This window comes from Leishmania infantum, chromosome 11 (genome assembly GCF_000002875.2).
Source record: "Leishmania infantum JPCM5 genome chromosome 11".
In the NCBI taxonomy this organism is placed as follows: Eukaryota; Euglenozoa; class Kinetoplastea; order Trypanosomatida; family Trypanosomatidae; genus Leishmania; species Leishmania infantum.
This window is the reverse complement of record NC_009395.2, coordinates 486,958-500,138: the sequence shown is the minus strand read 5'-3', so window position 1 is coordinate 500,138 and position 13,181 is coordinate 486,958. Positions and strand designations below refer to the sequence as shown.

The window sequence follows — 13,181 nt, the reverse complement described above, 5'->3', positions numbered from 1 at the left end:
CTGTGACGATGTGGCAACTCATTCGCATGCGATGTTACGTGAGCGGTAACAGATGAACCGCGATGTTGTCGAGGATACTCCGGACAGATGCAGCCAAGCGAGCAGCGGAACAACAACGGAGGCAGCATGGAGGATGGTGAAGAAGGACGGCACCGGACAACGCACTGAGTGCGGGTCCGAAGAAACGAATCGGGACCGGCAATGCTCCACGCCACTGTGGATAGGAAGCCCCCCCTCCTCGAGAGTTAGTGGACGAGAATGCTGAGCAGCAACTCCAGTCATGTAGCGCTTGCCGCTACCCAGGCAGCAGAAGAGGGGCTCCAGCCGGCAATCTCACAGAGAGAGAGAGACACAGCAACAACTTCGCGCGCCTAATGGCAGAGGCATACTCCTCGGCGCTATTCTCTCGGCCGCGCGCACACGCAGGCGTTGTCTTTTCGCATGTTGGCATGAAAGCCGTCAAAATTCTCCACGAGCCAGCACACTTCCGCAGTGTTAAGACACAAGAAGAGTGCCGCACGCGCGCTGACAGAACATACACGAAGATTAGCAGCGCCAAACCAACAAAAAAAAATTGCGAACGCACAGCAGCCGCACCGCTTCAACGCCTTTGCTTGCACACGCATGCACAGCAACAAGTTGACCAAAAACACAATTTCACCACCCCTTCGTCAGCTACCCTCAACTACCACACCGTGACCCCAGGAAAAACTGGAAAATCCATCCGCCGAATGGGCTGTCTGCGACACGCTGTAGCCCGTGATGTGCAGCTGCTCCTTGTTCGCCTGGAACGTCTGGAACACGTCGCCGAAGCCGCGATCGCGCGGCAGCTGGTACACGAGCCGCCGACCCTCGCCTTCGCTCCGCACAGCGTCGGGGAACGCCGCCTGCATGAACGACGCAAAGAGCTCCGCGTGCTGCGCCGACGCGAGCCGCACGCTCACCTCGAAGGCGCTGCCGAACTTGTTCTTCAGGTGCACCTTGTCGCCGACGCACCGCACGTACCCGCGCACCATGATCGCCACAATGTCCGCGAGCGCCTCCACCTCCTCCAGGTGGTGCGTCGTCAGCACAACGGAGCAGTGCCCCGCGGCGCGCTGGATCGCAGTCCACATCCCGCGTCGCGCCACAGGGTCCATGCCGGCCGACGGCTCGTCCAGGAAGACCACCTGCGGACCGCCCACCAGCGCTATCGCCACAGACAGCTTGCGCCGGTTGCCACCGGAGAGCGCACTCGTCACCGTCTTGCGGTACATCGTTAGCTCGCACAGCGTGCACAGCGCGTCCACGAGCGCAGGCCACTCCGCACGCACGATCCCGCGGATCCCAGCGTACAGCTCCAGCTGCTCCTCCACAGTGAGCAGGTCCAGCGTCGCGTCGAACTGCGGGCAGTACCCGATGCACTGCAGCGCCTCCTTGCTCTGCTCAACGATGTCGTACCCGCACACGTACGCGCTGCCGCCCGTCGGCAGGAACTGCTGGCACAGCATCGAAATCGTCGTCGTCTTGCCAGCACCGTTCGTGCCGAGAAAGCCGAACACCTCCCCGGGGAAGATCGAGAACGTGATGCCCTTCACAGCAATGTTACCGTTCCCGTACCGCTTCTGCAGGTTCACCACTCGCACAACGTCGCTCGTCGTGTCGCCCATCTGCCCCGCCTCGTACACAGCCTCGCGCTCGTCCTCCACGTCCGAGTCCTCGTCGCTCGGGATGATTGGCTCCGCGTCGCGGTTGTAGCGCAGCCGCTGCAGGCACCGCCTCACCGCCGGGTGGTCCACGCACAGAACGATCAGCCAGAACGCAGGGAGCTCCACTGCCATGTACAGCAGCGGCCACCCAAGCTGGTCCATGTCCCAAGCACTGGTTGCGGTGCCCATGGCCAGCTTGCTGTCCAGCATCAGCAGCCCGATGAGCCCCTCGCCGATGCAGTACGACGGGATCAACCGGAATTCCCACCGCATCTTGTCTGACGTGTCCACGTTGCTTGGATCCAGCGCCAGCACGTACACCAGCATCAACAGAAGGAACCCGGCAACAAAGCCGACACCCATCACGATCGTCTGCGCAGACGAGTGCTCCTTGAACAGGAAGCTCAGCGCGTACGCGCCAGCGGTGCTCGTGAGCCCGTAGACCATGAGCAGCATAAACGTGCCGCCAGCACGGTCCGGCCCGACGAAATCCTGCCGGCTGAAGATACAGAAGATGAGGATGCACAGCAGCGTCGTGACAAAGTAGGCCAGCATGTCGAATGTATAGTTGGCCGTCCAGTACACGAAGAAGCTCAGCCCGCACAGGTCCTGCAGGTGCCGCGACCCGCACTGCCGCTCCTTCACCACCCACGCAACAGGGTTCGCCGGCAGGAACGTGAACGGGATCATCACCAGGGCGCCAATGAAGATGAAGCCCAGCTGCGACTGGCTCGCAGGCTCGTTGAACAGCTCCACCTTGTACCGCATGAACGCGCTGTCGCGGCCGAGGAAGGACTTGATGAACAGGTCGTAGTACGTTGCGAGGTTCAGCCCAGCCTGATGGTGCGAGGAGGAGTTGTACAGGAACACGTTCACGTTGGTGCCGCGCCACTCATCCGCAAATCTCAGCAGCGCCGTCACGTTCCGATCAATGCACGACACAGCGCCGTAGCGCGGCATGTCGTGCACGTACCACGTATCCAGCAGGTAGTCCGACAGCGCCTGCGCACCCGTCAAGTGAGTCTCGTTCACCTCGTAGTCCACCGCGCCCGTCGGCGCCGCCCTCCAGCACGCGCGCACTCGATCCGCAGCACCACCGCACCGGCTCCGTTATGAAGAACAGCGCGTGCTTCGGCGTGCCACACGCCTGCGGCACAGCGGCGTCCAGGTACAGCATCAGCGCGTAGTGCATGCAGCAGTCCGCCGCCAGCGTCGGGTGCACTCACGACGGAAGCAGAGAAGGTTGCAACAGGGCAAGGGGAAGGCAAAGGAGAAGAGCAGCGACGGGCGGTCTCCTTTTCGACGTGTATTTGGTCTGCCCCGGCAGCGCATGACTCTTCTCGTGGCGCTGGAGCTCCCACTATCGTCGCTGGCGGAGGAAAGCGAGTAGACGCCGTTCGCGTACAAGGCGCGGCAGCACTGCGGTTGCGCCGTCATCCCAATCCATGCGGGCCATGCTCCGCCACGGAGCAGCGCCTGCCCACATGCAGCATAATGTGGAAGCAGACATGTCGCCTCCACCGTCGCTGTGACGCTGCACGGTGTCGGGAGGGCTGCGGGAGGGCTGATCAAACGAGTTGCGTGTGCTCGCTTCGGGGGTGCGCGGAGAGGGGGAAGGGGGGTGGGTCGATGCGGGCAGGGGCGGGGAAGTGCAGCAGTCGGAAAGACGAGAGAGCAAAAAGGGCCGTAAAAACGAAATGAGAGAGGAAAACGTTGAAGTGGGGACGTCGCTCGGAAGATGCAGGTCGGGCACAGCGCCTTGTGTGTCGTTGGGGTCATTTCTCTGTGCGTGCGGTCGTGCCATTTCGTGCTGCGGCTGCGGTGCTCTCAAACGAGTGTGCAACGCATCACGCAGAATCAGCATCGGCGGCAAAGGTCAGCGGCACCAGTGAGGCACAGGGAAGGGGGTTGCACACGCCTGCCTGCTCGCCGCCATCACCCTAGTCGCTGGGCTGCCGTACCGCTCCACAGAAGCCGCCGTTCGCGCCTTTTGCCCCTTTACTGTGCTCCTGCGCTTTACGCGTGTAGCCACCGCTGTGCATTCGCGGCGTGCTATGCGGGCGCGTCTTCGTTGTCGGTCTGAGATCGCACGCTGCCGATATCTTTTTTATTGGTGTCTGCGTGACAACAGCAAGCATCGTACGCTGAAAAGGACGCGGGAGAGAGGAGGGAGTCAGCGCCCATGCGCACACGCGCATCGCACAGCGTTCGACGCTCTGGCACGGAAGCGGGAATTCAGTGGAGCACGGGAGGCGGTGGTGGTGTGTGAGGAGACATCATCGGCAGACCACACACAGCTCGCGCAGCTCAAGATACAGCAGCGATGCCAGAGAGACGGAGTAAGCACGGCGCCAGCAGCACATGCACGCATATATGTAAGCGCGACCCCCTCCCCCTAATCCCGAGCGAACGCAATCAATGATTGAGTCCGCAGGCGATGCAGAAGCATAGCCACGGCACCAATGGCCGAAAAAAGGAAAAGAATGGTTACTTCGAAAAGAAAAGGGGTGCCCCCAAGAGCACAGCACAGCGACTGGGCAGAGGAGCGACCCGACGCGCGTGCGCACAAAGCAAATATATATATATATATATACATATGCATGCATAGATGTACTCGGTATAGGCAAGCTGCGACGAGGATAAGATGTGGACCTCGGCAGCAACAAAAACAAAAGCGAGCAAGCACGCACGGATGCACGTCGTAAGCATGAGCATAATAGGCGAAGCACAAATAGATGAAGACAAACAAAAAAAAGAACGGGAATCGGCTGACCCGTCGCGACAAGCGGAGGACACTCGTGACAGCGGAAAGGCCGAGAACGAGCCGCGTCTTACACATACACACATACACATGTATATACACACGCATGCTCACATGCATGCATAGAATGATATGCATGTATACATATACACATGTCTGTCTCTCTATGTGCATGCATGTGCATGTATATATACATACACGCGTGTGTATAGTGATACCTAGATGTGTGTATGTGTGTGCAGAGAGACCCATAGCGCTCGAGCGGTGGGCACGGCACGAAACGCGAACAACGACGAGGAGGACCGCCCACCCCCACTCGACGCGAGGCGAGGAACAAAAGCACGCACAGGCAGGAGGAGCAGACGCAGACACGAGAGCGCCGCGCATGGTTGGGCGGGGCGTTAACAAATCGGCGCCGTGTAACGAGAATGAGACCAGAGGGCAGTGCGCGCTCACTGGGCGGAGCAAGCCCAACCGAAGAAGCGCGCTTTAGCCTTCGACGTCCGCCTTGCCTGGGGCTGTTTCCGCGCCATCACAGCATGCCAAGAAAGACAGGAGACACGCACAACTTCGCCTCCTTGCCTCTCCTCCGCTGCTCCCCCACCCACCCACCCACACACCGCCACAGCAGACGATCGCGGCAGCCCCGCTTCTCCCTTCCCCTCGCCTCTCCAAACTACCACCGCGCTAGCAGCAGCACGTGCAGTAGCTCTTCGTCGTCTGGGCAAGCTGCTCCGCCTCCTCAGCCTCGTGCTGCCGCTCGGCCTCCTCGCTGATCTGCATGAAGACCTGCTCAATCGACGTCTGTGACACGCTGTAGTCCGTCGCCCCCAGCGCCGACGCGTGTTCCTCCATAAGCCTGAATGTCCTCGGCAGCTTCGTACCGGGGGGCAGCTCGAAAGTAAAGCGGCGTGCACGGTACTCGCGCAGCGAGGATCCCGGGAAGCTCTCGCTGAAGAAGTTCTGCACAGCCTCTTTCAGCGCCTCATCATCAGAACGGATGCGCACATTCACCTCGAAGCCGGTGCCGAACTTGTTCTTCAGGTGAGTCTTGTCGCCGATGCAGCGCAGGGTGCCATCCACCATGATCGCCACGCGATGCGCAAGCGCCTCCACCTCCTCCAGGTGGTGCGTCGTCAGCACAACGGAGCTGTTGTCGGCGACTGCCTCGATTGCGGTCCATAACCCGCGCCGCGCCACAGGGTCCATGCCGGCCGACGGCTCGTCCAGGAAGACCACTCGAGGCCCTCCAATGAGAGAAAGCGCCACAGACAGCTTGCGCCGGTTGCCACCGGACAGGTCGTGCGCCAGGGTATGCTTGTAGTTCGTCAACTCGCACAAAGCCAGCAGCCCCTCCACCACGCGCTTGCGACAGTCGTACGAGATGGCCCGCACGCCCGCGTACAGCTCCAGGTGCTCTTTCACCGTCAGCAGGTCCAGGCACGCGTCGAACTGCGGGCAGTACCCGATGCACTGCAGCGCCTCGCGGCTCTTCGTCACGATGTCGTTGCCACAGATGGACGCGCGGCCAGTTGTCGGGTAAATCTCCTGGCACAGTATCGAAATCGTCGTCGTCTTCCCAGCACCGTTCGTGCCGAGGAACCCAAACACCTCCCCGGGGCGGACGCCGAAGGTGACGTTGCGCACCGCCACCTTACCGTTAGAGTACACCTTGCTCATGTTCTCGACGCGCACGAGGTCGCTCTGGCGCGCCTCACACTCGAGCACGCTTCGGCGCTCCGCCATGACGTCCTCGTCTTCGTTCTCGACAAAGTCCGGCTCCGCGTCGGGGTCGTGGAAGAGCCGCTGCGTCCGTTGCCGCCGTCCGGGGTGATCAACGAAGAGGGTGACAAGGACGTAGAAAGGCAACCCGGCCGCCATGTACACGCACGGCCAGCCTACCACGGACATGGACCACGGCGTATTTGTTGTACCGAACGACTCCTCTAACTTCAGTTTCGCGAGGTTGCTGATGCCTTCGCCGACGCAGAAGCTCGGCACAACGCGGAAGATCCACGGTAGGACTTCGGCCACCTTCTTTGTGGACTCGAACACAGACAGCATCGAGACGCAGAGAACCAGCAGGAAGCCGGTGATGAAGTTGGCGAGCATGACGACGTTCTGAGCTGTGGAGTGCTCCTTGAACAGGAAGCTCACAGCGTACGCCATGGCCACGCCGGAGAGGCCGTAGAGGAAGAACAGCACGATGGTGGCACCGACAGCCCTCGCGCCAATGTACTCATCGCGGCTGAAGATAGCGAGGACGATGATGATGAGGAACATCGTGATGACGTAGCAGCAGATGTCAAACAAGAAGTTCGCGAGCCAGTAGACGGAGAAGTAGAGCCCCGACACGTTCTGCAGATGTCGCGCCTTGCACTCCCGCTCCTTTACAATCCACGACACGAACGTGGACGGAATGAACGTGAACGGGATCATGATGACGATGGCGATGATAAGGGCGTAGATCGAATCCTGGACTTCGACCTCGGTCTTGGTCTTGGGCATCGTTTGGACGACCGTGGTCAGCACACTGGCGTTATTGCCGCGGTGCGCCATGTAGTAGCCGTTGTAGAGATTGTAGAGGCCAATCGGGCTGGAGTGCAGGCCCGAGGTGTTGTAGATCACGGCCGAAACGGACCTGTTTTCTGGCGTGAACGGTAGCGGGAAGGTCACCGCGTCGACGCACACCAGGCCGGTGTACCGCTCCGCCTTGTGAGTGTTGTACGTTTCGAGCATGTAGGAGGAAAGCGTTGCGATGGACGTCGCGGATGGCGGCTGCACCGTAACGGCTTTCGACGAGAACGGTATGCTCAAGTTCATCGCCGACTCACATCCGACCACGTCGATCTCGACCACTGTGCCGTATAGGTCGCTGGACAGCGTGATGGCTGGGTATTGGAATAGCTTGATGAGCGTGAGTAGCATTGCGAGCAGCACACACAGCATCGGGCACGCAATCTGGAAGAATTGCGTCCGGAGGTCGCGCAAGGCGTTCCAGAGCCGCTTCCACAGCATCGCCTTGAACTGGCTGTGCAAGACACCGAGCTCATTCCCGATGAGGCCGACATTCCACACATCCGACGGCCGCGGTGGTTCCTGGCAAACACCATCCACGGTGCTGATGTCGGCCAGCGCGCTCACATGGTTTGCAGAGGAGCCCGCAGATGCCGCGGCAGCCACTGGTGTCGTCCCGGTGAACGGCGCCGTCAGCTGCTCCCGCTTCCGCTCCATCGCTTCCTTGGCCTCCCCCTGCTGCGCAATTTGAATGAAAATCTCCTCCAGCGTCGTGGCAGAGACACTGTAGGCGCTGACGCCAAGCTGCGAGCCGCGGCCCTCGATCTCGGCGAGCAGGTTGGGGAACGCTTCCTTGGTCTTCATGGGAAGACGGAAGGCCATCTCCCCCGCACCAGACCCGAGCCTCGTCGCTGACGGCACGTGCTCCCTCACCATGCCAGCAACGGCCATCCGATCAACATGGGCGACGACGGAGAGGGTGAGCACGTAGCCGACCCCGAGCTTGGCCTTCAAGAACATGTTGCTGCCCGCGCACTGCAGGCAGCCCTTGCTCATGATGGCAACGGAATCGCCCAGCAGATCCGCCTCGTCCATGAAGTGCGTGCTCAGAAGGATGGTGTGGTACTTGGCCATGGCACGCAGCAGGCCCCACGTGTATCGCCGCGCGCCAACGTCCATGCCGGCAGTCGGCTCGTCGAGAAACACAAGACGGCTGCAGCCAACAAACGCAACGGCAACCGACAGCTTCCGCTTCTGCCCGCCCGACAGCATCTTCGAGGGGCAATCGCGCTTGTCCTGCAGGTCGACGCCGGCGAGCATGCGCGAGATCGCCTCCTCCTGGGCAGCGCCTCGCAAGCCCTTCAACGCAGCGTAGTACCAAAGATGCTCGTAGCACGTCATGTTCGGCCACAGGATGTTGTGCTGCGGGCAGTATCCGATCTGCTGGCGCGCCTTCTCTAGCTGGTTGCGGACAGAGTAGCCGTAAATGTAGCAGTCGCCCGCGTCCGCCGATACCATCCCCGTCATCATGTTCATCGTCGTCGTCTTGCCGGCGCCGTTGTGCCCCAGCAGCACAGAGATCTCGCCCTCGCGCATCCCCCAGTACAGGTTGTTCACCGCAACGAACCTCTTGCCGCCGCGCGAGTACTCCTTGCGCAGCCCAGTGGCGCAAACGGCGTAGTCGGCGCCGCCTTCTGTGATCTCCTCGAACACGCCATCCTCGGCGCGCCCGTCGGCGCCGCCCTCCAGCACGCGCGTCTTTGATCGGCAGCACCACCGCACCGGCTCCATGATGAAGAAGAGCGGGTGCTTGGGCGTACCCCACTGCTTCGGCAGGACCGCGTCCAGGTACAGCATCAGCACCAAGTAGATGATGAAGTCCATAAACAAAATGATGATCACCGCAAGCATTTTCGGCGAGTCGCGGAAGTAGGTCAAGTCGGAGCCCGTCATGCCGCCGCTCAGCTCGTGCGAGAAGAGGATCGTGACTCCGACAGCGAGGCCGGATGGCGAAAGAAAAGAGAATCCAATCTGCGCGGGGCCCTGCAAGTTCTGCACCGTAAAGAGCGGAATCGCCAAGGCGAAGTAAATCAGCGGCGCCAGGATCGCCGACAGGCGCGCCTTGTTGAAGAACACCGCCATGAGCCCCGACAGCGTGATGATGGAAAGTGAGAAAAAGAAGAGCAGGAAAAAGACGATGCCGAAGTTCGACTTCGCCAAGTACGTCGCCCGCAGCAGAATCGCCATGATGAGCGAGACGGCCGCGTACTGCACCACGTAAATCAAGAACCACGCCGTGTACATGACCACTTCAGACAGCCCCATGATCAGCATCGCCTCCCGCAAGCGCAGCTCCTTCTCTAGCACGATGCGTTTTGTCATCTGCGACACCGGGTACAGGAAGCCGAGCACGAGGATAAGGGGCACAAACCGCCCGCCGTAAGCGAGAAACTGGTCATCCCTGTAGCCGCGTGTCGGCGCGGGAAGCATCAGCAGTTCCGCACTCGGCGTACTTGTCGTACCGAGTATCCTTGTCAGGAAGTAGTGGTACACGGTCTGCTGCAGCGTCGTGAAGCCGGAGAGGATGTACATGACCGGCCCCTCCGTCACCACGCCACCGACGTAGTAGCGTGCCAACATCCACTTCGTTCGTGGCAGCGCCGTCGCGTTCAGGCGAATGGCCACATCAAACATTTCCGCTGTCAAGTTGCTCACTTGAACGATGCCCCAGATGGGCGGGTCACGCCAGGTGCGGCTCTGCACCCTCGCCTCCGCCTCCGCCACTGTGGCGAAGGTGCCGCCGTAGACGTACTGGAAATAGATGGAAGTCTTGCGGAAGTACGCAACGAGCGCCTCCGTCTCAGTGGACGCCGGCGCAAAATAGAGAGTGCCGCTGGATAACATGGCGGAGTCCACCGTCTGGAAACGGTCTAACGAGACACCGCTCCACTGGTACAGGAGGCGCCATGCCCACTGCAGCAAGATCATCTCGTCCACCGTCGGAACACGGGTCGTGTTCCGTGTCGCATAGCCGCGCATCGTAGCATACGCGCTCAGAGCATACATCTCCGAAACGCACAAGCCGACCGGGGCGCCGGTGATGTTGCTCTCAGCGCACAACAGCGTCGGCAGAAATAAAGGCTTTTTGAGGAACTCGCGACACTCCAGGAGGCCCTCGATCGGGACCCCGCCAGTGAGCGTCGCATTATAGCACATCATGCCCGTCGCCTGCGTCATCACCGCATTCGTGATAGACTCTCCCGCCACGCTGAAGTAGTCAGACGCCGGGACGAAGCCCTTCTTGATGACGCCCCACAGGATGATGGAGCCCACAAGAAAGAAAATCGGCGTGATGAGCTCGCACGCCAACGACAAGGGGTCGCGGGACTGCAGGATGAGCATGCGCTTCACTGTTACAACAAGCTGAAAGCAGAAGCTGCTGCAGTCACTTGACAGCGAAGTGGACGTTTCCGAGCGGCGTTGCGCCTCGACCGCGCGCATGTAGACATCGTACTTGTCTTTGCCGTCCTCTAGCGCATCGCCGGTGCTTCGCGAGGAACCGCCCTTGTGCGAATCACCTCCGACGCCGAAGCCGCTCTTGTCGACCTCGTTCACGTTCCTCAGCTCGACCTCATCGCCCTCCGAATGGCGCTGCGCACTGCTGGTCGGTCCGCTCTGGGCCCCTCCATTATTGAGCGGCTTCAGACACGTGCGCTCCCCGGGCCGCTGAACCGCACAGCTGTCCGGCGAGTTCTCCGTGCCATCGCACAGCGCCGTCTCACGAGTTCTTCTCGGAGGAGACAAGGTCGACATCCCTGAAGCGGCCCTGTCGCGCTGTGTCTTCTTGTTTGCGGCACCCATCGCCTCTAGCTGCACCTCGTACGAGGAATCCTGTTTTGCCACTGCGCCACGCGCGACGGTTGTGGTCACGGACGGGTTCTGCCGTCCGCGTGCGTGTCTTTCGGCTCTCTCCGTGACACGCTATGAGCGGGTGCCGACGTGCCGCACCGAATGCACACGCACCACCGCGTCCAGCTCAGTCCGTTCCTGGCGGCAGACTGCCGAGTCGTGCCGGAGGGGAGGGGGTAGCAGCAGGAAAAGGCAGCAAGCACAACGCCCACAATAAGCGAACCAGCAAAAAGCGGAAGAGGGAGAGGAAGACTGGGCGCGCACGGCACACACGACACAGAGAGAGCTGCGTGAGAGGGACGGAGCGACAGGGGGGGCGGCGATGTGGCGGAGGTTCGAGCGCTGAAGTCGACGCGACAAGCAAAGGAGGCAAGCGTGGGGATAGCGGAGAGGAGAACGGGGTGCCGGCAGGCGTGTGTACACGCAACACGAAATATCGAGAGAAAGCGGGTGCAGCAAAAAAAAAAACGAAGAAAATGTCCGCGGTCAGCGGAAGAGGCGTGAGAAGAGAATCAACGGTCACACACACACACACAGAAGAGGGCGGAAGGAGAGGCGGGGGCGGGCACAAGGAGGAGCACGTGAAGCAGCGGATGCGGCAGCACCTCTGTGCAAGGTGTCAACGGAAAGCGAGGAGAAGCAAGAGCACAAAAAGTCACAAGAACGCAACTGGAGCACAAGGGCAGAGAAAACGGTCGGCAGTACAGTCCACGCCTCCGGGGGAGAGCGCTCACCACCATGCACAACGCAGCACAGCACACACACAGAAAGAGAGAGACGCACGCACGCGCACACGCACGGACAGAACTCAAAGGCAGAGGAGAGGCAGAAATATACGAATGGTCGCTCACGCTGGAAAGGAAACCATAAAAATGATATGAAGACACCAACCGCAACCAAAAGGCAGCGCACAGCACTTCAAGAGAAAACACGCAGAGCACAAGGGAGAAGCGAAGGGGTCACGGAAGCAGGCAAAAACGGAGACACACACACACTCGCCGGGGGGTAAAGGGGGAGGGAGGGCAGGGGGAGGAAGTCTCCCAGGAAAGGCACAGGCGCCGATTGGTGCCGATTTCAGAAAGCCCAGAGGGGCAAAATAAAAGATGAAAAGATAAATAAATATATAGATAGATAGGGGGCGTCCCACTCTGCTGCACCAACAACTAAATGCAAGCACTCACAGGAGAGCACGCCCACACACTGAAAACGTGTGCGAGATGGGCAGACACAGGTAGATGGCAAGAAATATAGAGAGTGGCGGAGAGGTGAAGCAGCAAAGACGGCAGCACGAGTGCCGGAAGAGAGAGAGACAGAAGCCGAGCTGCCTTTTCGCCCTACACTGCGCACTGTTGCGTGTATCGGCGCCGCTGTGTCTGGCGGGATGGGGGGAGGGAGCTACGTCTGCTTCACAATAGCCACCCCCACCACCTTGCCGTGTCGCCGATTACAGATGTGTAGTCCCTCTCGCGTCGATGCACCGCCTCCTCTTCTCTCGCTTCCCTTCCGGCGGATGCGTCACTGTTACAGCGCCGAAGTTTTGTCTGGCTCTGCTGCGTGCCTCGTCCTCTTCGGGGACGCCGCTCAACGCACCCTGCACGTCTCTCGGTGCGTGGCGAGAAATATGCTGGAGCTTATACGGCTCCAGCTCTGCCGACGGGCACACACTCACCCGGAACAGAGAAGATCCTGATCGCGCTTGCACTACGCGAGGAGGCGTATCGATCTGCTCGCTCTGCGTCTCAAGCGACGTTGCACCGCCGGCCGCTTTTTCGGAGATGGAGAAAGAGGCTGCGTCTCCGCAGGTGACGACGGTCTAGGGTAGTGCTGCGCGCAGGCGAGCCAGTGTGCGCGTCCGCAGTGGACGGTAGCAGCGCTGCTTGTCCGTGCGGGCGCTGGCCTCCGCTGTGCTACTCCTCTGCCTTCGTGCCTCGGAATGGAGCGGTGTCACACGTCGAGGTTGTGTTCTTCTTCTCCGCACCTCAGACTGAAGGGAAGACGGCGGGAGGCGGCTCACACGCGCGCGCACACACACACGTGCACGCACACGGGACGTCACAGCTACACACTCACGAGGAGCCGAAAGCGAGGGGCCGAAGAGCGAAAGACTCGCTCCGTCGCAAAACCTCTCGCTGACACACCGCAGTCCGTCAATCAAAATGCGGGCGAAGGGAAGAGAGGGCCGGCAAGAGTGAGTCGCCAATGCAAACACGCATCGAGTGGGCGAGAGAGTGTCTTGGCTGCACCGCGTTCCCCAGGCCGGCAACAGCCAAACACGACGTGTCACGAGAAGACGGGGATGAAGAAAC

At 60.7% G+C, this 13,181-nt stretch overlaps 2 protein-coding genes across 2 annotated transcripts; both read right to left on the bottom strand.

Moving 5' to 3' along the window:
- Positions 1–671: 671 nt before the first annotated feature.
- LINJ_11_1220 (ABC transporter-like protein) lies at positions 672–2,648 on the bottom strand (the record flags this gene model as incomplete). Its single annotated transcript, XM_001463884.1, has 1 exon — positions 672–2,648. One exon carries the CDS (start codon positions 2,646–2,648, stop codon positions 672–674), a length of 1,977 nt encoding a protein of 658 aa, XP_001463921.1.
- Positions 2,649–5,136: 2,488 nt separating this feature from the next.
- On the bottom strand, positions 5,137–10,467 carry putative ABCA2 (ATP-binding cassette protein subfamily A, member 2; the record flags this gene model as incomplete). Its single annotated transcript, XM_001463883.1, has 1 exon — positions 5,137–10,467. One exon carries the CDS (start codon positions 10,465–10,467, stop codon positions 5,137–5,139), a length of 5,331 nt encoding a protein of 1,776 aa, XP_001463920.1.
- Between the last annotated feature and the right edge of the window lie 2,714 nt (positions 10,468–13,181).